At 39.6% G+C, this 27590-nt stretch overlaps 1 protein-coding gene and 1 long non-coding RNA gene across 2 annotated transcripts; one reads left to right on the top strand and one right to left on the bottom strand.

The window, feature by feature from the left end:
* Positions 1-527: 527 nt before the first annotated feature.
* CA2 (carbonic anhydrase 2) lies at positions 528-17865 on the bottom strand. The gene is made up of 7 exons (XM_032759971.2): positions 17476-17865; positions 16139-16336; positions 7510-7628; positions 6907-6999; positions 5482-5544; positions 4086-4241; positions 528-675 (listed from the first exon to the last, which is right to left on the bottom strand). The coding sequence occupies exons 1-7, from the start codon at positions 17507-17509 to the stop codon at positions 556-558; spliced, it is 783 nt and encodes a 260-aa protein (XP_032615862.1). The 5' UTR covers positions 17510-17865; the 3' UTR covers positions 528-555.
* A 647-nt stretch (positions 17866-18512) lies between these two features.
* LOC116813378 (uncharacterized) lies at positions 18513-25070 on the top strand. Its single transcript, XR_004370954.1, has 3 exons — positions 18513-18635; positions 18766-18831; positions 24693-25070. It is a non-coding gene; the product is annotated as an uncharacterized LOC116813378 (long non-coding RNA).
* The last annotated feature ends 2520 nt before the right edge of the window (positions 25071-27590 follow it).

Below are 27590 nucleotides of genomic sequence, written 5' to 3'. Positions count from 1 at the left end.
AGTCACTAAATTACAACAGAATTCATATTTAAGATAACTTCGCTATAAATATATAATAATTTTTAAAGTTTTTCTTTAATATAACATCTTGAAATCATGAACATTTTTTTTTTTCTGGTTTACATTACATAGAATCATGACTGCTTTACCTGATTTGCCTTAACTAGCTCAATTTATCATGTGCTATGTACTTGCACTCAACCATTCTACTTTCCTATGTTTTAAAAGCAGCATTTTAGTGAACAATTGTGAGTGCTCATCACTCTACATGCCGTGAACAACGTCAAGATACTTTATTCTTATTTCTTATCCTATATTCTGTGTTACAGAAAAACTACTACCATCAACAAAGCACCAACCAGTCACAGCAGTTGTGTCAAGCATGACCATTGGTCTAGTCTTCACATTTTATTAGTAAGCCTATCAAGTAAGAGCTGAAGGGTCTAGAAAACCAGACACAAAGCAACCAGGGTCCAAATCATCAAGATAGATCTGTGCTTAGCTAAAGGGAAACACCCGAAGATTCATTATTTGGATACAGGCTATGGAACCATCTTATTTGAAAGAAGCTTTGATTTGCCTGTTTTTCAGTGGCTGAGCCGGGCGCCAGTTGTCCACCATCAGTTCTTCGGGTTCACCCTCCCCATTGAAGTTAAGTTTACGGAATTTCAACATCTAAAAACACAATAAAACATTGATAATTAATGTTTCACAATAGTATTCAGTTTTATGCTTGTGTTATGTCTTTAAATACATTCCCCGGCCAGGCGCAGTGGTTCGTGCCTGTAATCCCAGCACTTTGTAAGGCTGAGGCAGGTGGAACACTTGAGGTCAGCAATTCGAGACCAGCCTGGCCAACATGGCGAAACCCTGTCTCTACAAAAAAAAAAAAAAAAAAAAATACAAAAAAATTAGGCAGGCGTGGTGGAGCGCCTGTAATCTCAGCTACTCAGGAGGCTAAGGCACGAGAATCATTTAAACCCTGGAGGCAGAGATTGCAATGAGCTGAGATTGCGCCACTGCACTCCAGCCTAGGTGACAGAGTGACGCTCTGCCTCAAAAAACAGAAACAAAAACAAATAAAAATTACATTCCCCAACATTCAGTGCTGTGCATCAATGGCCAAAATTCAATTTGATTCCTAATAAATACATAATCACATATAGATTATGTATGTATGCTTTAATATAACAAACCAATTTATACAAAATACACAAATTCGTTGGGGTCATTTTTAAAGGAAATTTTCAGTGACCTTCTAATTTTAAAATCTATCATCAAAAGTCTATAAACTCATACCTTTAGATGCAAAATAATAACAATTTTAGTTCCAAATTAAAGCTTTGTTTTCTGCCCCAGGGAAGACAAACTACCACATCTATACAATTAGACCAAGTGATCAGCACCTGTAAGCTCTATGGGCTGAGTGACAAGCTGGCATCTCCAAATACACGAAAACACGGAAATGAATTTGCCCAGGCTGATTTGCCTTAACAAGCTCAATTTATCTCGTGCTATGGATTTGCACTCAACCATTCTACTTTCCTGTTTTAGAAACAGCATTTTAGTGAACAATTGTGAGTGCTCATCACCCTACATAGCCCTACTGGTATTTTGCCAACATCTGCACTTAACATTAGAACCCCTTGTCACTGGTTGATTTTTATTCCCTTATAAACTTGTTTCAGTTTACTGGCTACCATTGAGATACAGGCAGCCGTTAAACAGTCTCCTACTTCTTCAAGGTTCTCAAAAAGTGCTACTTTCCTCCCTCTAATCAAGACTTGATCCAAATGAAAAAGGGTGGTTTGGACAGTAATATAGCAGCCCATGAATCAACAGCCTTTAACCTGATCTCTTTTGTCCAGTAATAGTCCCTCAATCACTCCTGTAAAGCCACCTTCCATGCACATACATTATAACATGCACAGCTATGGTTACTGAATGCAAGAGAGCATTCTAAGGATATATAGGGTTGATTCATTACAACAGAATTCCAACAATCTGAAAGAGAGTCTGTTCATAAAGTGTAATCAGGTCAAACTTTTGATCAAACCAGTATAACCGATTTCTGCTCCTCACTGCACCAATTAAATTACACTGTCACATTAGTCAACTTGACTCATTGTTTTAGCATCACAGAGACGGAGCCTGGGTATAGAAAATAAAGGTAGCAGAATTAGCAGACCCATTTATACTGCTTACCTAAAATCCACGCCCCCCCTCCCCCTCCGTACTTCCTTATTAACAGACATCTGCCCTCTCCCTGTAAGCCTCAGTGGGGTAAGCCTGCAGGTCTTAACTAACTGTGATGATCACATTCCCAGGCTAGGGACTGAGCAAGAAACACAATTCTAGCCAGTGAGAAGTGAAAGGTTTGCTAGGGGCCATCAGGGAAAAGCTTCTCTGCTCTTAGGAAGCCAATGGAAGAGGTATTCATTTCGTCCTCAAGAAGTTGTTCCTCCTCTAGATGGGATGCTCAAAATGCTATTACAACCACCTTGAGGATGAAGTCACCAATTGGCAAGGCCAAGTCAAGGGAATCAGATAGAGGAGGACCTGCAGCCCTAGCTTCCTGAGCTGAGCATGACCCTCCCTCCAGTCTCCGTGTTATAGGACAAGAAAAATAGCCCTATTGGTATTTTGCCAATATATGCAATTAACATTATTAGTTTAATACCACTTTCAACTTTAAAGAGCAAACTCAGGGTACAGGGATTAATGCAGTAGGTTCAACTGCCCTTATCTATATGTGTATTTCTGCCTGTGGGTGTGTATACACCATAAATCCATTTATTATAATGGCTGTAAATGTCAGACTGTCGCTTTAAAGTTGGATTGCTCTCAGTGAAAAAAGAAAAAAAATTCCATGTTTTAAATTACAGCGTAAACACTGCATCTACAGAAAGAAGGGCATTAAAATCTTTCCTTATGCTACACTTCAAGAAGCTTACTCAAATATGTTATTACTACAAGGTCAATCTTCAAGTGACATACAAGACAAGCATGCTATTTTTTAGGCCCACTTTGATATGCTACAAGTAATTTTCCAGTCAGATACATATTTCCTTTAAAGAAAGATATGAAGTATCTTCAGCATTCATAAGTTCGTATTCTAAGGGAGGACACAGGAATAGAATCCTTGCTCCCAGACCTGATTCTGTCCCAAGGTAGCTGACTGGAAAACACTTCAATTTTCCTGCATCTCAGACTGTTGATCAATGTGATTCAAGCCAGTGAAATGAGAAAGTTGGACATGATCTCTATTGCACATTGCAACGCTAAACCTCTATTATACAGCATTTTTGTAGGTTTAAATCACACTACCACTACTCACGTAGTTACCATTTTCAAGACTGTTGGCTTCTAAAGCTATCCTTAAATTATTCAGGATCCATCCTCTTGTGAATTCTAAGGAATGTTCACTTTCTACATTTCAACTGGGCGCTGAGAGATAAGTCTAGGAAAAATTCATTTGTATCCACTTTTGTGGCTACTCATCAGTGACTTAGAAGCTTCACTAATCACTTGAACATCACACACTACATTGTATTGGAAATGTAAGAATACCTGCTCTAAGCCGCTAAAGCAACCTGGAGTGAGTTTTAATAGATACGTGTTCTCCAAGGGATGACTCTCACCTGTCAGGATTCAGAAATGCATTCTGATATAAATAAAATGGCAGAAAGCCCTTATGCGAGTGAGTAGTAGGCTGGGTATTCACTGATACCTACTTAACCTTGAACATGAACTCTCACTTTTCTAAGCCTTAGTTTCCTCATAACTGGTAAAAAAAAAAAAAAAAAAAAAAAGGCATTTATTAGGTGACAGACATCTTTCTCATCGAATCTTTATAATGACTATTCAGTTTTACAGACTAAACAAACTGTCTAAGTTTATAGTTAATAACAACAAAGATTTACTGAATGCTGTTTATTTGCTAAGCACCATCAAAGGCACTATTTCCACAGCAAGAAGTAGCAGGAGAAGGATTAAATCTCAGGTCTCTCTCAGTCTGGAGGCCAAGGTCTTCTGCCTTGCCTAAATGCTCCACCTGTAAACAGACCTGTCATTAGAAAACCAACCTGCTCGCTGCTGACACTGATGGGTTCCTTGAGCACAATCCAGGTCACACATTCCAGAAGAGGAGGGGTGGTCAGTGAGCCTGGGTAGGTCCAGTAATCCAAGGATTCAGGAAGGAGGCCATGAGGATCAAAGTTAGTGAAGTCAGCACTCTTGCCCTAGAACAAGGCAAATACACAGGTTCAAACGATCACATTGACAGAGTAGGAGGAAGGTAGGAGAGCAGGAGACACAAATAGGTATACTCCTCTCTGATGGTCAAAAACACTTTTTATAAAAGAGGTCCTATATTCACTGGCAAACAAAATAAAAAGAAATTAACAGAAGACATTCAACTTGAAAATATGTGGCAAGTCTTAGCAAAAAAAAAAACTATTTTCACATGTCCATTTTTCATCTTGGCCTTTTATCTAAAATGATCCCTTACATTCTCCATTAAGTCATTAACTGATCACACCCAGTATTTAAAGTGAGACTGCTGCCAATAAAATGAGGTGACTTCAGGTTGCAATAACAGAAATAGGGTATCCTGATGAGGAGGTGATTTTCTTACTCTAGGTCAGAATCAAATAACTACATTCTGTTTTGGACACTACACTTTTCAAGCAAACAGGAATGATTTACTGGAAGAGTGACAAGGTGGTGGGAAAGAGAGAAAACTATGTCATATGAGAATGGTTAAAGGGAACTAAAGATAATTAGCTTGTGGTAGGTGAAAAAACAAAGTAGAGAGAGAGTAGGGTTATTTGGAAGAGAGATCAGGTTTATTCTATGAATTCAAGGGGCTCAAGCCAGTGAGTGAGCATTTCAGAGGATAGATGCTGCTTCAATGTGAAGGTCAGCTTTGTAAAGCCAGGGCTGCCCCTGGTGATAAGTTCCCCATCACCGGAAGTGACTGTAGTGTTTAAACAGATGCTCAATGACCTCAACACAACTATGCTGTAGAGAGGATTTAAATGCAGGATGGATGAATGCAAAGAGATCATAGAATAGAAATCTCCATGAAACAAGCCTTGTTTATCTTGTTCACCATTGTATCTACTAGTTTGCAAAGCACATAGTACATACTCAACAAATATCTGCTATATGAATGAGTGAATAATTTGACTAGAGGATCTTTGAATCTCCTGGCAGTCATAAGATTCTCTGACTCTTACATATGGATGTTCAAATGATGGGGGAGCAAGATTAAATAAATATGTCTTAGAATTATGCTAGCATTAGGATCAACTTTGTTGAAACATTTATTAAAATTTAAGTAATAGTCTACCTTTATTAACTGCTCATCCAAACACCACATGTCATTGAGACTGTGCAATTTGATCAAAAGAAATTTCTAAAACCAATGGAGTATTGAAAATCGGTACCCTAAGGAGGTGGCAGAAAATTCAAATTTACCTTTGTTTTAATGGAATCCAGCACATCAACAACTTTCTGAAGGCCCGGTTTAGTGCTGCCAACCTAAAGAAAAACATAAAGGGCAAGATACTATCACCCAGTTGGTACTGTACCAGTTTTTATTTTTATTTGGGTAGCTCTATTAGAAAATGTCCAAATAGTGAGCCCAAATTCTCCACTTCATACATGACACCAATCAGTACTGGCTTGATGACACTGACACCATAGACTTGCCTACTTTCACTGAATTTTCAACCTGCCTGGACTTCCACTCAGATAGCAGTCCTGAAACCACCAGCTCAATTGTCCCCAGTGACCTCTAACTGCCAAAGGATACTCCTCAAGGGCTTGCCTTGATTTCCTTGTAGGACTTTACACTATGGTCTTCCCTTCTTTTTAAAAATTATTTTCTTCTTTGGCTTTCCCTATGCCTTCCAGCATCCAAATCTCTCTTGACTCTTGCCCTTTTTTTTTTTTTTTTTTTTTTTTTAGAGTCAGGGTCTTGCTCTGTCACCCTGCCTGTAGTGCACTGGCATGATCACAGCTCACTGCAACCTCAAACCCCTAGGCTCAAGTGATTTTCCTGCCCTGGCCTCCCAAGTAGCTGGGACTACAGGCATACACCACCATGCCCAGCTAATTTTGTGTTTTTGTGTTTGTTTGTTTGTTTATGACCAGCTAATTTTTAAAAATTTTTGTAGATGTGGAATTGCACTATGTTGCCCAGGGTGGTCTTGAGCTCCTGGCCTCAAACTATCCTCCTGCCTTGGTGCCCCAAGGTGCTGGGATTACAGGCATAAGCCACGATGCCTGGCCCCTTTTAAGTCGTTTAATTTGCATCTCTCCCTTTGTAAAGGCCTTACATTTTGCAGTTTCTCAGGATTGCTCCCTGGGCAGCTTTCTCATCTCCCTCTTCGTGCTGTTCTTGGATGATTTCATAGACACCTGTAGCTTCCACCTCAACATATGAATCAGAGCTCATAAATCTCCAGCCCAGACCTCTCTCCATTCCCCTTTACCACTGTTTAGAGGGCAGCTCAACCGGTTCTGTCCCCCTGTTGCCTGAAATTCACCGTCCTTCCCCTCTTCAGAACCTGATCTTACTTTTATCATGATATAGTACTGTCTAGCCTCAGGTTAAACGAAAAGAAAACAAACAAACACCTAGCAGTCACCCAAGTTGATCTCTTTATGTTCTTCGCATTTACATCCAAACAGTACCGAATAAATACCTCTCCTATTGTCTTTCTGCCCTCCATCTCCACTGCAACTAGCAGATATGAAAGGAGGAGATAAACTTGAAAACATTTCATGGACAAAGGCATTTCCTAAGCTCTTTTGTAGAATGTCCTGTATGTTACAAATGTTCTGTCTGGTCATTCTTCATTAAAAATAGGAAAAAAAAGAATTGGGCCATCAACTAACCTTCAAAAAAATACCTAGAACGGCCAGTCCATCAGGTTGCTGCACAGCTTTCCCAAAATCCCCATATTTGGTGTTCCAGTGAACCAAGTGAAGCTAAGGCCGAAGAGACAAAGCCACAGTGAGTGATTTACATAATCAAAGCCGACAGATTTTATTTAATGGTCTTTTTCTCACAGTAAAGGTTACTCAGGAAATTGAAAATATGGATGATTTTAAATCAAAACTTTCCTTTCATTTTAATTCTAATTATCCACAGTACTTGGTATAATAGCAAGTGTTTTCATCAATAACTCTAAGACAAAGAAATGAACAGTTTTGACAGAAGGCACACATTTTATTTCCAAATTTATGTTAAAACAGAATCCTGCAATTTTAGTCTGTTTACTTTTTGCAAATGGTGGCCTTGAAGACAGTAGAGAAAGTTTTGCAGCATGAAGTATGATGTCACAATTAAAGGTTATAAAAAGCAAATGTGAAAGTCTTTTGTAAAAGAAGTGGTTCACTGGGTGTGAGTTGAATTTACAAATTAAGCTTTTGAAATTAATGCTAAATATCAACTTATAAACATTTTTCCCTGGAAAGAAAAAAAAAAGTATATCTTACCTCTGCAGCATATTTCTTTTTATCCACAGTATGCTCTGAACCTTGTCCATCAAGTGAACCCCAGTGAAAGTGAAACTGAATCAATCTGTAAGTGCCATCCAGGGGTCCTCCCTTGAGCACTAAAATTAAAAACATATATATATATGTAACATATATGTATGTGTCTGCATACACATATATACATATGTATACATACATATACACATACATACATACACAAAAAACACATGTCTAAATATCACAATCTTAGTTCTGTTTTACAGTACTAAATGTTTGCCTTTAATCACATTTTACTCTGAAAATTCAATCCAGAGTCCAGTTTAGTCTATGGTGCTGAACAAAATCACTTCACCTGTTTTTATGCCTCACATGCATTGTCTGGAGAATGGATGCTTTTCACATCTTTCTTTTTTTTTCTTTCTTTTTTTTTTTTTTTTTTTTTTTGAGACGGAGTCTCGCTCTGTCACCCAGGCTGGAGTGCAGTGGCGCAATCTCGGCTCGCTGCAAGCTCCGCCTCCCGGGTTCACGCCATTCTCCTGCCTCAGCCTTTCCGAGTAGCTGGGACTACAGGCGCCCGCCACCACGCCCGGCTAATTTTTTGTATTTTTTAGTAGAGACGGGGTTTCACCGTGGTCTCGATCTCCTGACCTCGTGACCCGCCCGCCTCGGCCTCCCAAAGTGCTGGGATTACAAGCGTGAGCCACCGTGCCCGGCCTCACATCTTTCTTTCTGAGCATACTGATTCCTTTTTCTGGGTTTGTTTTAGAGTCATAGATTCAGGTCCAGAGAGAAAAAATTTTAAGTGAAACTAATAATCTGTGAAATATTTAGGAAGTGCCCATGCAGCTACTGGCCAATAAATTCGTCTGCTACACACACTTGCAAATGTGAGACCCTCTCTTCTACCAAGGCCCAATTGCTGCCATACAGCCTGCTTTGCTAACCTCTGATATCAGTTCTTACACACCGGAATTTGTGAAATCAGTATTCCATTGATCTTAACGTTGCAAAATCCAATTATCCTTATATAGGCTTCCCAAATTCTTTAGAATTTGGACTGTCACTGCCGCTGGCTAGCTTTGTTCCCTTAACTTTTTTATTATTTATTTATTTATTCATTTATTTATTTATTATTATTATTATTATTTTGAAACAGAGCTTTGTTCTGTGGCCCAGACTGGAGTGCAGTGGTGCGATCTCGGCTCACTGCAACCTCCGCCTCAAGCAGAGTTCAAGCGATTCTCGTGCCTCAGCCTCCCGAGTAGCTGGGATTACAGGCGTGCACCACCATGTCCAGTTAATTTTTGTATTTTTAGTAGAGGCAGAGTATTGCCTTGTTTCCCAGGCTGGTCTGAAACTCCTGAGCTTGAGTAATCCGTCCACCTCGGCCTCCTAAAGTGCCGGGATTACAGGCATGAGCCACCATGCCCGGCCAAAAATTTTTATTAAACCTCTTTGACCTTAATTTACTCATCTGTAAAGTGGATACACTAAATCATTTACTATTTCACTGATAATTTATGGATCATCTTCTATATGCAGTGTAATGTGCTCTATTATCTCCAGGAACTTAAAATTCTAACTTGATAACTATTCCACAATTCTACTATTCTGGCATTAATGTGAGCAAAATCAGTACTAAAAATCACATCCTTGGGCTACAAACTATCTGTACATAATTAATAAGTTGCGTCTTGACAGAGGATTAAAATGTGTGAAATCACTCTTTCTCCCATCCACCAAGAAACTTTGTACCTAACTTTATATGTATTAATGGGATTTAACCAATAAATTCAAAAGCTTTTAAAAGTAGTTTAGTTCTACAATTTAAATTTTATTTTTCTAGTACTGGGAATTAAACATCTGTTGCTATAAGTGTATTTTATTAGCTTTACTTTATAATTCCATAAAATAATGAGCCCAAATTTACTTTGGCATTGCAGAACAAAGGGATAACTTCTGTACAACAAGATTTGTTCATGAGCTTCACCAAAATATGCTTACATGGTAGCAATATCCATTCATCTATTCAAAGTGAAAGACTGCTTTGAAGATATTTAAGCAGTGGGGTCTTTCAATGGTTCCTGATACAACCTCTGGCTGCCAGATCTGCTTTACAATAGGCCAAGAGAAAAAAGGAAGAATGAAAACAGAAAGAATTATAAATGGTGTTATGTTAAAGATCTGCTAAGAAATATGAATTTGGATGTATTCTGACAAAGTCACATCTCTTGGAACACAAAAACAACTTATTACAACAGTTTGTTTCCGGATAATTCTATAAGGAAATATTAGCCTCTAATTCTAGACTTTTTTTAAAAGAATGAAAGAATTCCCTTTTTTCATAATAATATATAAAAATTAAATACATGTTCATGAAATAAATTAATACTGAAAAAATCCTTTATAATAACTCTTTAAAGCTAGCAACCAACTGGCTGATAATAAGAAGCAAATGTCATTTGTCACATCATTAATTCTACCAAGTGGTAAAACTAACTAACTAAAACCATACTAAGCATCTGAGATAACCAATTTTCTAAATGTATCTTCTTTCCCCCTAATGAAGAATCATAGCAGGATCTTACATTTTAAGGAGAATAAAGTTTATTGCTATTTCTTATTCTTTTCTCTTACAGATCTTAAAATTTCATCTTAATTTGTTTCTAGGAACATTTAGAATTGGGCAAGAGTGTGTGCAAACCTTTACTAAACAATGCTTGCTAACAGCTAACACTAAAAAAAAAAAAGATAAAGTGCTCTGGGCTCAATGATTAAACACATTCAATGCTAATCTATTATCACCAGATACCTGTTTTAGCCCCTGTTAAAATAAAACTTGTTGCTATGAAGATTAGAAACCCACTGTAACTAGAAAAAGTTATTAAATCCTTAAAGTTTACTTGCTACAGAAGGCAGCAATTCTGACAAACTCTTAGTATGGAGTTTAGTCAAACAAGTCTTTCAAAAACATTGTTGTAATAAATTGCCATAAACTCAAACTTTTTACTGGAGAAACATAAAAGATAATATCTTGGTTTAAGTTAGGGATTTTATGCTATATTCTGGATCTACTTATTTATTTAAATGACTACATGCCATTTTCTAAACTGTTGCAGTTTAAAATGAAATCTATTTTCTAATGTAAAAATAATTTTTAAAAATAGCAGAAATTGCTAACTGCATATTTTTTCTCTGTAAAATCCAGCCATGGCAGTGGTGCTTTAAAGAGTCAATGATTTATTGTGCCCCAGAAATGTGTTCTGTGAGGGATGGAGACATAAATACAGTTTTCTACTCTAACGTTTTTTTCAAGAACCCCCCCCCAATTTAATTTAAATTCAAATCTCAACACCAAGAGCTCCAGCCAATTTTAATTTTCATGATTGTCATCAATTGTACGTACTCTGTATATAACACAAAACAAGCACTAAGTATAATGTTGTAGAATAATCTTTCTTCCTATACATATTATTTGAGGAAATTATATAAATTACTTTTTGAGAAAAATAAGAGATCCAGTAATATTGAAATGAATCACATTACTTATACAAATTAAAAGCCGAACATTTGATATTTTTAAATTTTTTCTCCCTAATCACTTAAACTAAATTAAGATGCACTGGAGTAACAGACTAAAGACGCTAATGAATGTCAACAGTTTCTCCTAAGTCCAAAATATCTAGTCCCAGTAATCTTTAGTTTAAAAATAAAATTTAAATAATTTCCTACTAATGAAGCAAATGATTAATTCTATAGAAAACATGTCATTTTCAGGACCATCTTTTCTATAAATAACCTGAAAAATTTTAAGTCATGCATTACTGTTTTGCCCATTGGCAGCAGCCAATAATCCTAGGGCTACGTGCCAATATAGACAAATCTGGGGGAAAAAATACACGTATTCCATTTGTTTTAAAGCAATAAGATGTTTAGCTGTCACTTTCGCTGCAATTCAACAGAAGTTGTGGTTTAAATTATGTGGCAATTATATAGGAGTAAAAAAAGAAGCTGTTTTGATGTGAATATAGTAACTACAGTGTTTAGAATACGTTGGTCCATTTTCTAGATATTTAAGGTTCGACTGACACCATTACTGTGTGCATGACAAGCCCTTTCATTTGTTGTTATGCTTTCTTTTAACTTAGGACTGCTGTGGAAGAAAACTTTTGGAGCTTCAAAAACAAGTCCCTAAAAGTCAAGCAGGATCCATGTATGAAGATCCATTATGTCATACAGACAATGGGGTCACTTACAAAGAGCACAGGTAAACTCATCCAGCTTCCTTTACTCTTTCCTTGAAATAACAAACAGATTTAAAAAATTCTGATTTCTAAAAAAACAGAAATGATGTAAGACTTGGATAAGAGTTGGCCAAATAATTCTGGCATTGGCTTTCAATATTTGTCCCTAACTTTGCAATAAAGCAGGAGAGTATTAAACTCATTAATAAAAGTTAATAAGTTAGCAGGAGTTAATAGTTTGACCACTATTCTTTTCTCCCAGATAAGGCCATTAATAAAACATCTCAAGCAGGGTGAGTTATTTTTTAATAAGTTTTTTAAAAACCTAAAGGGATTAGCAATTTTTCATTAACTTAAGGTGAATTTAAGGTGGCTTATTTTCAGAGGAATTTAGAAGATTGATGAGAGCTCTAACCCAAGCTTCTAGTTAAATCCTATTAACTCCACAGTTTAAAAAATTCTCTCAAGCTTAAATCAGCAATAAAGTCAACCCACTCAGTTCCTGATACCCAAGTACTTAAGTTTGGATATAAAAGAACATTTAAAGCATATTGGAAAACCTCAATCTATGAGAAGTTCTAGAAGGCTGAAATCTCATTGAGGCAAAGAAGACAGGTAAATGAACTGTATTTAAATGCAGGAAATAAGAGGTATAGGAAATCTAACAATGTTACCACCACAAAAATAACTCCTAATATAAAAAGAGATGTTAAACTGTCGATTTTGTAAAATTAAGTGACTAAAATAAATAACTTTTTGACTTAAGTGTACAGAAAAAAATGCCAGTTTTTAAAAAACATGGTATGTACAAACTAAATGTCAAATATGGTTATCCTTCAAATATTTTTATTCAAATTCTATTTTTAAGTGATTGCTATTTAGTCCCTCCAGCAAACTAGCAAGGAGACGACTTAGCAAGTTATTTAAACTCTTCGGCTTCTGTTTCTTCATGTTTATTAAGGTGAGTTTAACAAGAGTATCTCTACTCTTTGTTCTGGCTTTGAGAGCCTAGGATTGTTTTATTTAAAAAAAAAGAAAAGTCTAAAGGGAGTTTTTCCACTTTTTCTGTGTGTGTGTGTGTGTGTGCGCGTGTGTGTGGTTTTTTGTTTGTTTGTTTTGAGATGGAGTCTCGTTCTGTCACCAGGCTGGAGTGCAGTGGTGCGGTCTCGGCTCACTGCGACCTCCACCTCCCGGGATCTAGCGATTCTCCTGCCTCAGTCTCCTGAGTAGCTGGGATTACAGGCACATGCCACAACACCTAGCTCATTTTTTGTATTTTTAGTACAGGCGGGGTTTCACCCTGTTGGCCAGGCTGGTCTTGAACTCCTGACCTCAAGTGATCCACCCACCTCAGTCTTCCAAAGTGCTGGGACTACAGGCGTGAGCCACCGTGCCTGGCCCCCAAATGGTATGATTTTTAAAAATTTATTCTGTAGATGTCTTTTCCCTTAATATTGACATTTTAATATATTCTGCATCCTTGTTTAAACAAAGTAACTGAAAATGTGGAAAAGAGAGGCAAAATTACAAAGGAATCTTTCATACGCAAAGGAGGGCAAGTCCTTCCTGACCTTGCCTTTAGTATACCTTCTTGCCTTTCTGGAGCACATGCTGTGCTCTCTTAAGTCCCCTGGTATTTCCTATCTCCCTTTGCCCGGACTCTCGTCCAAGACATCAAAATCCTTCAAGCCTCCACATAAGCCTTATTTACCCTGGGAAGTCTTTCCTGTCTTATCAGTTAAACTGCTAAGCCTCCTTCACATTTCCATAGTTCCTTGGAATACTTCCTCTCTGCACTTAACAAAATGGCAGTCAGGGTCTACTATTTCTATGTCTTTCTGCTTTAGATATTTCTAGCGTGGGCTCCGGGGAACAGGAGAGGGACCAGGCCTCCACCCTGCTTTCATGATGCTTAGCTTCCCATGCATTTAAGTGGTGTTAGTAATGACTTTTTTGTAGAACTAGGTGGATAATACACGCGTCTCTAAAGGCATGGGTGGGAGCTCCTACCTAAACCCTGTGGTTTTCATCTGTTTCACAATCTAAACCTGGCCAACTTCTTTAAAAATGTAGGCATTGCTCTCCAAAAGAAATAGCTGGGAAAAATGTAGCTAGATCTAATTAGTTACTGCTTATGGAGAAATCTGTCAAAGTTGAACAGATTCATGGTAAAATATATAACTATATAATAACTTCATACATAAAATAAGTACATATTCAGTATGATAAACAGTATGCTTCAGAAAATATAAAAATAAAATTTTGAAATACATCAAATGATGGGAACTAATCTTAAAGCTGTTAAAGAAAAGTTTATTCAGAAATCTTATCTCAGGTGCAACATCTACAGCAATGGTCTAACAGAGGTGGTCGAAGGGTTCAAGTTGTGACAACAACAGAAGCCATTTATGGAGGAACTTCTGTGCGCCAGGCACTGGGCTAGGGGCTTTACATATACTGTCCCATTTCATCCTTCCACTGTAGCAGACACTATTGTTACTCCAACTTTACAGTTAAAAACCACTAAAACCTAGACAGTATTACTCCCAAAGTCTCTGAGCTAGTTGTTGGCAGCACTAGAACTCAAATCCAGGTCTCTCTGACCTCAGTCTATGCTGATAGCCACCAGACCATAGGTTCAAATCCACTTTCCAGTAATGCATATTACTGGAATAATTTATTTCACTATCCATTTTTTAAGGACTATAAGGAACCTCATCTGCTTTCATTTGTTGGAGATTTGTTTCTTCAGTGTTCCAAAAAAGACTTAAACTATCCAATTTCTATGTAGCATCCAACAAGATACATAATTTGGCAGACATTACATCCATTGAAAACAATGACATCATTGTGGCTCTTTAAAAATGTACAGCTACAGACTAAAGTAGCTCACTTCTTTTGGTTTGTAAATGACTAGACATGAAATGTTATAGTATTCTTTCTGTATGTGTAATACCTTGAGACCTTTGGCTTTGTCATGTTATAAATATACAGTATTCTTTACAAGAAAAAAATTGTTTAATTTAATTATATGAGCACTGTTCCTTTGGAGTGAGAGGAATGCTTGGGAAAGCAATGTAGCAGAATCACTGAACTGTCTTCAATGTATAACCTTTACTTGATTCTAATAAATCATCATACTATGCCAGAATCTGTGACTATGATTGTAAGTGTGTGTGTGTGTGTGTGTGTGTATGTATGTATGTGTGTACTGGGGAGGGGTGCACACAGGCAGGCACAGGTAGGTTGAAAACATTTCTCAGATGATCTCCACATTATCCCCCATCAAATTGTCTTCCAGAATCACCATTTCAGAAAGCCAGGTGTTTGCAAATTTTTTTAAAGTTGAAAGGAGGGAAGAATTCTTTTTTCAAAACCAAGCTGACTATATAGGATAGCTGCTGACAAAGAATAGTCAACCTGACTAAATGGTTATAATTACAGTTATATAATATATTAGTACCGTAGGTCACTACTCCAAAACTTTCTCGTTTTGTTCCACCACTCCCCTCACTCCCACACCACCACCAAACAAAATGTGTTTGCAGCACCATTTCATTCAATGACCTTCAGAGAAAGCACTCAGGAAAATAGGGCACTGGCAATTAAATTAACTGCTTAGCAAAGAAGGCAGCTACTATGTCTGAATGGAATTGTTCTCTTGTTTCAAAAGAGAGAAAGATTTTTAAAAAGCAGCATTTTTTTCTTTCTTTCTTTTTTTTTTTTTACAATGAGCATCTTGTAAACAGCTCTACTACAAATAAATACGGTAATTGGTTTTGTCAGTAATGGGCCAGTTATGTCCACCAACTCTAAAATATCTTCGTTTGTGAAATGAATTTCTGAGTAGATATCAAAACATGCTGCCATCTTTATCACACTAGCCCAATACTAAGAAATACTCATAAGTAAAATATTTTCCCAGAATTTCAATATTTTAAATTGGCACGTTTTTGTTACTCTTCTCGCTGCTAACTTGAAGATAAGGCTCACTAAGTTATACTTTTTAGTGGATACGCATCAGCTCTGCAAGACAAAATATTTTACAATCTTAAAAGTTCAATTAGTGCAAATCTCATCGTGACTGATCTTTATTGCGAGAGGACTTTGCGCCTTTTGTGATTTTTCACAGGCATATCACAGTTATTCAATGACCTACATAGAAGCCAGGGATTTTACAGGGGAGAAACGGCCCCGGGACACTTCAAACTAATTAGCCTGCTTCTCAGAATCTGAGACCTAATGAAGATGATCAAGGTGGCATCCTTGAGTCCTGAGACAAACTGTACTATTAAGAGGGTTCCTGCCACTGTTCCTGGCTCCTTCCATTAAGCTCGGAAAACAGCTACCGGCTAAAAGACACACGTTATTTTCTAAACACTGACCTGCTTTGTCCTGAGAGTCATCAAACTCCACGTTGAAAGAATGACCATTGTTGAGGATCCTCAGGGAAGTTGCTTGATCATAGGAAACAGACAGGGGCTTCAGGGAAGGGTCATACTTGGCTGTATGAGTGTCGATGTCAACAGGGGACTGGCGCTCTCCCTTGGCAATGGGGAAGTCCTTATGCCAGTGCTCAGGTCCTGGGGGAAAGAAGGCGTGTGAATCCCCCATTGTGGGAAAAGGTCCACCCAGACCCCTAGAGAAGAGCAATCATTCCGGAGCCAATCTGCTCAGTTCCAATTTTAGAAGCACCACTTAACGATGGGGAAAATTTTGGGAAAACACGTAATCTGTGCCTCAGTTTCCACATTTGTAATATGGGATAATTAGAAATCTACCTCATAGATGTCGCTGTAAGAATTAGAATCGATATATGTAAAGCTCTTAGATCACTGAGTGCTATATAAATATTAGCTATTTTAAGGTCGTTTTACTGAAATTCAGCAACTGAAACCGAGCAGACACTAATGTCAGGGCTTGTGGTTGCGATTTTGGCATATGCAAGCTCACTTAAGACTTTCAAGGAGGTCCGGATCCTTTCCTCACTGCCCGGGCCCAGGCCCACCCCTCCTTTAACCGTCAGGGTCCCCACGACCTCGGAAGCCCCACACCCTCCAAAGATTCGATAGGTGCGCCAGACGCAGGCTTCTCTGCTCCGCTGGCTCGGAAGAACCAGATCTGAGGCCAAGATAAAACCCGATTCCTGGTGTCCGACCCCCTAACATTAGAAGTCGAGAGATGAAGGGAAAACTCGGAAATCAGAGCCATGGATTCAAACCAGCACTGGAAAATGCCCCGGGACAGTTCGTGCTGAGCGCCTTAGCCACAGGTGGTGCTAAAGCTGGAAGGGTGTGGGGGTGGAAGGTGGGGGAGGGGGGGAGGGGAGTCTTTTAATTTCTCCGCGATCAACAACTAGAATTTTCCGTTACAACCCTTTCCCGCCTCCTCCTAGGTCCGGTTAAAATGATCGCCAGGTCCGGACCCGGGAGAGACTGTCCTCGGGTCCCGCGGCCATGGCTGCGCCTCCCCGCCCTCGGGCCCTGCGCGCCTCGGGCGGACGCTGGGATTCCTCGACAGTGGCCTCGCAGCTGGGGCAAGGGGGACATCCCCGGGGCCGGGGAGCCGCGAGCAGAGCGAGCGCCCGGGGCGCACCTGAGCCTCCAGCGCTCCCCGCGGCCGCAGTAAACAGCATGTGCGGGCGCGGCGGGCCCCGGGCCGGCATCTGGGCTCGGGGATCGGGGATTGGGGCGCCCCCGCGCCGGCCGCCTCCGGCACTCACCGTTGTGTTTGCCGTACCCCCAGTGATGGGACATGGTCGCGCTGGCGGTCGGGGCAGGGCAGGAATCGGCACCGATTTAGCGGCGGCGGCTCGGGCGCCTGCACTGTGTCCGCGGGTCGCGCCGGCACCAGCTTTTATAGGCTCCCGCCAACTTCGTGCTCGGGGGCGGCCCGGGGGAGGGGGCTTGGGTGGACCTAGGCGACAAGGGGAGGAGGTGACGGGCGGAGGTGATCTCTCTGCGCTCGGGGCGGGCCGGGGCGGGCGAGGCTCCGGGGGCGGGGAAAACGCCCTCTCGGCCGGCCCCCGGCGGGGCTCCGGGGCTCCTCTTCCGCCGCCCGGCTCCCCTCGGCCCGCGGCAGGGCCCCGGTGTCCTGGGCTGACAGCGAAGCTCGGAGCTCTGGGCGTGCGGTGGCTGCGGTGGCTCCTGGGCTCCTCGGTCCAACCGGGGCCGCGGAGCGTCTACGCGCACCCCATCCCCCTCCCGGCCGCGGAGTCTGGCGGCGGCGGGGACTGCTCGGGACCCGGACCCCCGGCGCCTTTCATCCCCTGTCCCCATTGTGATCTGTCTCCTGGCCCCAGAGCCCTCCCGCCCCACCCGCGCCGGGGTCTCCAGCGCGAAGGGCTCTGTCTCTGGTGTCCCCGGCCTGGGGCTGGCAAGCTGGGTTAGGAGCTATGACCTTGGGGCAAATAGGGATACGATCTTGGAGGCGCAGAGGAGCGCGCAGCGCTGAGTGCTGAGAGCCACGCGCCCTCTGCTGCACGGCCGTGGAATAAAATGAGACAGCGGCGCCACAGTCCCCTGCCCGCAGCCCACGCTCGGGCGAGCCTGGAGGATTGCATTTCCTCGTAGGCTGGCAGAGCCTTACATGAAGTGCTCATCTTCTACTTTCCTCCTCTTTAAAAAATTAACGTGGGTGAGGAGACGTCCTAGTTGAGTACATATTGATTCGAAATAACCAAAACTTTTAACAAATCACTTTTCTCAGAAGAATCTAGTAAGAGAAAGATAATTTCTTCCAAAGACATGAGAAGTTCCCTGGCTGGCCAAGAAAACTTGGCATCTGGCATACCTAGGAATCATTCAAAATAGTTTAATAGGAAGGACATTTTGAGGCCAGCCAGCATTATGGCATTTGTGGGTCCTACGGCATTTCACCTTGGTGGGTACCTTTTTCATAAACACTCATTTATACCCACACTGACATAAAGATAAATATCTTAATATTATATATTTAAACATTTTCCTTAACCAAAACCTAATTTTTTTCTTTTTTGTTCTTATTTTAAAAGGAAACATTTTCCTGGGCATCTAAAAGTATTGTGGACCTGAGGCACTGTGCTTACAGGGCCTACTGGGTAAGTGAGGCTGTTTTGAGATATAGACAGAATTCATTTCCTACGAGGGACTTTGCCACAGAAAAATCCGGGGGTTTGTGGGAAGGAGCTGGGTTCTGTGGTCTCTGCAATCTCTGAGGGCAATAGTATTAGAGTTACAGTTGGGGAAGCAGGACACAGTTTAATGTGATTGTGTCGGCCTTGACATCACATTACTTACATTTGAAAATATACAGATAAATAAAAGGATAAGTTATTGGTGTACATTTTTGCAATATGTATCACAAGATCACTCTTTACTATTTATTTCAGTCAATTTCACCCAAACAAATATGATTCATGTTTAGACTTACTTGTTCTTCTTCTAAGATTCTAGAAAATTGTGTACTTCTGCTTATGTGGGTTTTGGGTTGATGTCACAGGGAATTCTTAGGCAAGAAAGCAGCAATAAACTTTTTAAATTTTTAGGACCATTGCAAAATGGAGTTTGTAGCAAAGAAGAACCTTTTATTTGTGCCTCTGTAGGTGCATTGTATCTGTTGGGGCCCATTGATGTAATTTTGTTTCTTTACATAATTTTCAAATACTAACTTAGTTGCTATGAGACTCTTCACTTGGCCCTGGGGATATGGCATTGATAGGTGCCAAGAATTGAGTACAAAGTTTATGAATGTAGAGTGGCTTCCCGGGATTCTGTGGAGGGAGCCAGGCAATTTGATCAGCAGGAATCCTTGTCTTTCATTTTCCGTGAAACTGGATTGTGGCTTTCCTAACAGGGATGAAGTAAGAGCATGTTTGATTCTTAAATATGTGTAAAACTTCAAACACCACCAAACTGCAGTTCACCAAATGGATTATTGTTATGGGAATTTTCCCTTATCTCTCACTTCTGGAAAGTGAATTAATTCTCAGTGGGAGCAGGCCCTCCCTACAGAGCTGCTGTTGGGGAGAGTGTCATATGTTCACCACAGGGTGGAGAGTGGTTCACCTTTGGTTACTCAGAAGCAATCTAAATTTTTTAGTAGCGTTTTTGGTATTACAGTGGTTGGCTTAGCATTGTTTTATTTTCCTGGTCAATTTTTTTTAATGAAGTTAACTTTATGCGTTCATGTCTGTCAGTCCCAATCTAACTTTATTTTACTGAAGGCATTCTTCTTAGCAGGCTGTCATGATTCACTGGCTGCAAAAGACTACTCTAATACTGGATTTGTTCAAATAAAAAAAGTGCTTATCTTATTATGTACCTATGTTTCCATTAGAGGGAAGGATGGGTTCATTTCAGAATAATCCTAAGTAAAGGAACTGACAGTAGCTGAAGAAAAGTACTTTTCTTTGCCCCAGAAAAAAAAAATTCATGCAGTATATCAGGAAAATGTAACATAAAAAAACTTAAAATCTGTGTTCCAATTATTGTAATAAAAAGCTTCTAACATATTCTTAGTAAAAATGTAAAAGTATTTGCTTTTTCTCAAAAAATGTAAAGATATTGTTAAAATATTTTACGAAGTGAGATATACATTATTTATTAAATATTTAATTACAAAGCTAATAAAAAGCCAGATATTCTCGTATTTGTTACCATTATAGTGTTTAAGTAAATATCTGGGGCTGGACTCAGTGGCTCACGTCTGTAATCCCAGCACTTTGGGAGGCCAAGGCGGGCGGATCTCTTGAGGTCAGGAGCTCAAGACCAGCCTGGGCAACATGGCAAAACCCCATCTCTACAAAAAATAAGAAGTTAGCCAGGCATGGTGGTGTGCCCCTGTAGTCCCAGCTGCTTACGAGGCTAAGGTGGGCAGATCGGAACCCAGGAGGTCGAGGCTGCAGTGAACCATGATCATGTGACTGCACTCCAGACTGAGAAACAGAGTAAGACACTGTCTCAAACAAAATAAAAATAAATAAATGTCTATGGAGGCCAAGAGCCACTTGTTTCTTGGGGCTCCCATAGGTCTTTGCATACACATCCTTCTATCCTAATATTGGCAATTCTGCATTGTAATCAGACACTCTATTGTAACCATTGGGTTATAATCCAATGCCCCAATAAGCTGTTGACTGCTCATTTGTAAAGCAGGAATAATGACACTCACCTCATTGTTGTAAGAATTCAGTCAGTGAGCATAGATAAATCACCTGTCATGTGTGGGCACTCAGTAAATGATGGCTATTCAGTCCCTCCTAGACAGTGCTAAACAGTTAGAATATAATTTAAGGAATGCAAAATTAAACACCTGGGCCATGTTCATGGGAAACATTTAAAAGGAATGAGTCTCCACAGCAGGAGGTGTCTTTTTTTTTTTTTTGTGAGCGAGTGTTTGGGTCATGGAGATGTCCATTCTACCACGCTTATGTTTTTCTTCTTAAACTGTGCCCCCTGAAGTTGACCACTGTATCACATTATTTATCTCTGTATCTTAGGCACCTAGCACCCTTTACGTAGCCTGAGTCCCAAGATACATATAGTAGTTACTCACATAGTACTCCTTGAAATTATAAACTTTGAAAAATCCAAATGGAGACAATGGCAGTTTCACTTTGCAGAAGTTAGTAAATAATTTTGTTACAGATTATAGTTAGCAAATAATATTGTGCTGAAATTAGGTTGGTTTTGAATCTGGGTTAATTTACTAGCTTTGTGACTTTGGGCAAATTGCTTGATTGTGTTAAGATTCAGTTTCCTCGTCTATAAAACTAGGATAATAATAATACCTACCTCACAGAGTTGTGGTGAGGACTAAGATGATACAGTGTGTGTGAAGGATTTAACCTAGTGCCAATAATTAGAGCTTGATCAATGTCAGTTATCATTACTACCGTTACATGTTTCTCAGCTCGTATTTTGTGCTTAATATTTTCTATGTGCTAGGTGAGCTAAACGAGATAACTTGTCCCATCAACCATTCACTCAACAAATCATTCTGAATGCTATTATGCGTCCGGCATCAGAACAGAGGCTATAGCCATAAACCAGATCAACATGACTCCTGCCCTCACCGAGTTTATATGGGGATGGATGGGGGTACTATACAATCAATGACTCAAAATAAACAACAAAAGTAAATTTCCAATACTGCAAATTAGTATGAGGAAAGTAAAACAGGAATGAGGTAAAGAATAATGAGCGAGGAAATCCTACTTTAGATGCGGTGGTTATAGAAAACCTATTGAAGGAAGTACATTTGAGGAACCACTGAAAAAAGATCTGGGGGAGGGCATTTCAGGCAGAGGAGACAGCAAGTATAAAGGCCCTGAGAAAGGAAGTTTCTAGAACAGAAAAGCTTGTGACTGAAGCATGGTGACTGAGGAAGAAAAGACAAGTAGTGGAGTCAGAGACAGTCAGGGGCTACAGCCTGCAGAGCTTTGCAGACAATGATAGCAAGAAAGGATTTTATACTAGTTGCACAGGGAAGCCACTAGGGAGTGGCTTACGCACAGGTATATTATGCGCTGGGAGGGTATAATACAAACCACAACAATATCTCATTGTAGAATTAAAAGAAGTTTGGAGGTTACCTGGTCCAACTATTTATTTTATAGATGAGGAGACTTGTAGAAGTCCCCAGATAACAACACGCTGTTGCCTAGCTCCTTGCTTTTATTCATCTGACAACTTCCTTTACAGAAAGATCCAAACTTCTTCTTCTGACTATAAAACCATTTAATCCTGTCTCTGGCTTCCCTCTTGGACTCTGAGTCTCTCAGTATCCTTCTTTGGTGAGATGGGAGGCAGCATCACACGTGGCCAACAGCCCAGGTTTTACAGTTTGGATTCAGCTTCTAGGGCTTCTTCACTACATGATCTTATAAACTTATTTCACCTCCTCAAAGCTCAGTTTCCAAAGGTGAGATGTAGTAAGAGTACCCAGGGCTGCTGATCGTGGTAAATGGACTAGTTTGAGTGAATTGGTCACGTGAATGAACGTGATTCCTGGTATGTTGTTAGCTGCTCCATTAGGATTATTGTTATTGTAGTCGAGAACCATAGAATTGTGAAACGGGAATCGACTTTGTAATAAGACAGACCCGAGTTCATACTCTGACTCAAACACTTACTTGCTGTGTCACCTTGAGCAAACTAAGCAATCCCTCTGAACTTCACGTGCTTTATTTGTAAATGCGGACTGGGCGGAAACGGGCGAAGGGAATTCTAGCCCCACAACGTGATGAGAATGAATGTCTGGAAGATGCTAGATACAACCCTGGCATATTTTCTTTGTTGAAAAAATGGTATGATTGTCATTACATATAATATTTTCCATTGTCAAATAACAGGTTGACTTTCCTAGTTCTCTAACTTGGATGAAAATTCACACGTATTTAATTAACATTATTTGAGTTCCTGATCTATAAAAATAGCTAACACTTATTGAAAACTGATTACGCACCAACACAGTTCTGAATGCTTCACATAGTCCTACTCTACAGCTGGTGTCATTGAGGCGTAGAGGTAAGTCAGATTACCCCAGGTAACTCAGCTAGGAAGTGATGGGGCCAGCTATGAAACCAAACAGTTTGAACTGTTAGCCATCTGCTGTGTGGTCTCCTTGAGGGCCAGCGAAATACCTTCAAGGAGCTTATAAAGGCAACTGCCTCGTGGTGATGTAATAGCAATGCATTAAGATTATGTGAGCAGTACTCCTCTATAAAATAGAATGTTCTATCAAAATGCTGGCCATTTTTAGCGCTTCCTGCTAAACTCCTTTTAACTATTTAGGGTAGCAGGGGATAACAATAACTTTACATATAATAAACAGTTGAATTCAACTTCCCTTAGTAAATAGCTTTTCAGACTTTTAAAAATTTAGTTTCTGAAGTGTCTTTGTTTTTTCATAATAACTAGTAACACTTAACTCTTCTATAAGTAATAGAATCTATTTAGTTTTGAAGAGTAGTGGATAAATTCCAAGCTCATTACCTAGTTTCACTTTCAACCAGAAATGGAAGAAATATTAAGTGAGACAATTACACTAAAAATATGCAAAGTATACATTTTAAGTATTTTATATTCCAGAACAGCTGCCACATGTGATACTATAATCAATCTAATAAAAATAAAAGTCCACCTCTTCTTAGAACATAGGTTCTCCACTGGAGGCAGCTTTGCTCCCCTGGGGGATGTCGACAAGGTCTGGACACATTTTTGGTTTTCACAGCTGGGGGAGAGAGGGACTGTGTTCCATTGGCCTCTAGTGGATAGTGGATAGAGGCCGGGGATGTTGCTAAACATCCTACAATGCAGAGAATCACCCACTGACAACAGTGAATTTTTCTGTCCAAGAAGTTAACAGTACCAAGATTTTAGAACCCTACCTTAAGAGCGTACATAAGGTAATGCTTTTGTAAAAGGTCTGTGTTAGAGTTGCATATGTATCCAGCAACATGTGAGCCCTAGGACAGGGCTTTGCCCATAATACTCCCTCACTCATCTTTTGTTTATTGGATTGAGTAGAAAAGAACAAACTCCAGCCTCTACACCTTAAGATTATTGTCTATTCACTTTGCTTCAACACATTTCCAATGATGGCTTTGCACCTAAATCATAGTGGTTTGGTTAAGTTAATATTAGCTTCGCCACATGATTAAACTTCTCTTTTGCTTATAAATCACCATTTTGTATAGGGGAATTTCTGACTTCCCTTTAGTTATAAGAACAATTTAACATTTTCCATGCAAGGGGAATTGTAGGCATTACAAATACGTTTTTCCTCCTGTTCAAGGGCAGGAGTCCTCATTCACCGGTGTCACTAACTGACAACAGTCTTAAGAGTATACAAGTGGAAAATCAGCACTTTATAATCCTATAACATATGTGGATAGGCTCTAGGAAACAAAGATAATTACATTTTATAACTGTAGTTTTCTCATTTGTGTTTATCCAGGTTGATTCTAAAGAAGAAAGAAAATCTATATGCATGAAAAGATGTCTTAAAAAGTTTTGAACTACTCAAAGTTAAGATTTGGGGAAATCAGAAATAGTATATAACCTAAGAAAATTGCCACTGGCTGTGAACCCCCATGGCATTTTCTTTGCACTTCTTTGCTTCTCGTTAGATTGTATGTGTTTTTACCATTTCACACAAACTTTTAAAGATTATTCCACACCCTTAGCTCTGTGCTTCTATTAGTGTCTCTATCTCTCTTCCTCTGTCTCTTCCATCTGAGTACAATGGCTAGAAAATAATACACACTTGAATGAATAAATGTCATTTAAATATTTTAATGAACAGAAGGAATAGTACAATATATTTCCCTTGACCAATGTATTGTGATTGCTTTTTTCTTTCTTTTTTTTTTTTTTATCTTTTGCTGTCTTTGACCAAGCCGAAAGAGTTACAACCAAATTCAAAAAGCCACCCAACCCAAGATCAAAACTGATGAGTCAAAAATGTGTGCTATTCCTCCAAGAACTCATTGACATGCCAGTCTCTGACCTTCCTAGGATGAGGCCACAGCTCCCAGTAGCTCATGAACCTAGACTGGCATTCAGTATTTTAGGAGTTTCATTGCACCATCTGTCTGTTCATCCATCCATCCCTCCATTCCTTCAACCGTGCAACAGTTCACAGCAGTCTTAATGGCTCTTTTTTTAAAGATTTGTTATAGAATTATCTCCTTCTACTTCCACTCTCAGTTAATCCCCACTCGGTGAGTCAGTGAATAAGACAGTAAGCCAGCATGGCTGGTGAGAAACCACAGGACACAACAAAGTAGACCAGTTGGCAGGAGACACTGTAGCCTGTTTTGTTAGCATTCAACTCTGCATCAGCTGCCCCCCACATGACCCTGCACACACTTCAGGGGTGCACATGATGACTGCTCCATGACAGGAAGAAAATATGAGAAATTCTATTTACAGTTAATTTTTTAGCCTCTAAAATTTTCTACTTTGTTTATATTTTATAATATATAAAATAATAAAATACTGTGAATATATACTTTATTTTTTAAAAATGCAATGTTGTGGGAACATGTGGAAGAACTGTGTCCCATGGGCCTTACATCATTCAAAAAGAGTCTGGAGTCCATTGGTGACCCAAAGACCCAGGTGACCCAGAGCCGTGTTTTGCAGGTCGCCTGTACCCTCAGTCCTGCTATCTGTTCCTCCTTTCCTATGGCACTGATATCACTGTTTGACATGTATTTCATGCCCAGTGTGTTGGGCACTGTGCTTGTGCCCGATAAGCCCTTTCCTTCGTATTCATAGCCATGTCTAGTATCATTTCTCTTGAGCAATGTTTGGAAGTCGCCTTTATCTTTCAATTTTTTTCTTCTCCTTGATGCTTCTAGGTAGTTCCTTAACCTGCTTTTATCTCTTCCGTGTTTGACACATAAACACTTTTGAAAAGCATGAAACCTTTTCAAAAAGAACCTTTCTTATGGCCGGGCATGGTGGCTCACACCTGTAATCCCAGCACTCTAGGAGGCCAAGGTGGGCAGATAACTTGAGGTCAGAAGTTTGAGACCAGCCTGGCCAACTTGCTGAAACCCCATCTCTACTAAAAATACAAAAATTAGCCAGGCGTGGTGGCACGTGTCTGTAATCCCAGCCAAAACCCCGCCATTGATTGCACTCCAGTCTGGGTGACAGCAGAGTGATACTGTGTCTCAAAAAAAAAAAAAAAAGCCTTTCTTTAGTCATCTGTGTATATTTTTAAAATTATTTACCAAATAGTGAATACTTTTGCCCAGCTGAAAGCATTACCCTGAAGCTATAAACTTTCTTCTTTATGCCTTGTGGTTATTTCATAATTCCTCTGCAGCTCTCCACTCCTCTTGGGGCCTAATCAATGTTTCATATCAATTAAGCTCCCAAGAATAAGAGACTTAGTACACCTCACAATCTTGACAACAGGCCCTTTGTTAGAGAAAACAAATTAAAAGGAATGAATTAGACCTTCTCAGATAAGGTGTCATTAAAATACTCTTTTAATTAAGAAATATTTGTAATAGGCTCTCTGAAATTTACATATCAAGTTACAAGTTAAGCCACAAAGTACTTACTATTCCACCGTGCCACTCCCCAACCCACCACCATCATAATTGACCGTGATTTCTAGTAATTTACTGTCTGAGGTAAATCTTTTTTTAAAAAAATTCTCAGCTACCCTATAAAGCTCAAGGTAGTAATTATCAGTACCTGAACATACATGGGGTGTATATGCCTGTATTATTTGTGGAGGAAATTTACCTGAAGTTGCCATCTATTTGGCTGGTGTGGAGTGGAATGTGTCAGTTGGAAATGCTTTTTGGATTTTCAAGAGCATCGTACTTTGCTAATCATGACTGTGAAACAAAGATTTGTGTTAGGAAGAGGTATCTTTATTATGTATGTGAACTTGCCATAAGCATATCTACACAAAACTGAATGAAATGGAGAACTAAAGTCACTAATGAGAAAATTAAGGCAAACTTAGAGAAAAGAGAGAGTGGGTAAGTTCAAGTACCAGCATGAATCATGCCAATTAGTGTCATCGGAGTCTAATGCCACAGACTCATTGCTAATCTACCTCTTCAACTTGCACTTTAGAAGCATGAGTGCTAAAAGAGATAAATATGTGAGGAGAGACTCTGCTGTTATATCTCCTAAAACATGTTTCTTTTATACTAAGTGAAATTAGTTATTAAAATTAAAATTTGCAAATGATAAGCTTTGGATATATGTAAAGCTGCTTCTCTTCTTCCATGCACACTCTTTTTATAGAGAAGCCTGGGTTGCAGCAACAGACATCTGTATATTTCTGCAAGAACTCGTTGAGAAGCCAGTCTCTGGCCTTCCT

Source organism: Hylobates moloch, unplaced genomic scaffold (genome assembly GCF_009828535.3).
Source record: "Hylobates moloch isolate HMO894 unplaced genomic scaffold, HMol_V3 SCAFFOLD_9, whole genome shotgun sequence".
NCBI classification, from domain to species: domain Eukaryota; kingdom Metazoa; phylum Chordata; class Mammalia; order Primates; family Hylobatidae; genus Hylobates; species Hylobates moloch.
Note: the sequence above shows the minus strand (reverse complement) of the source record. Positions and strands in the feature narration are given on the sequence as shown.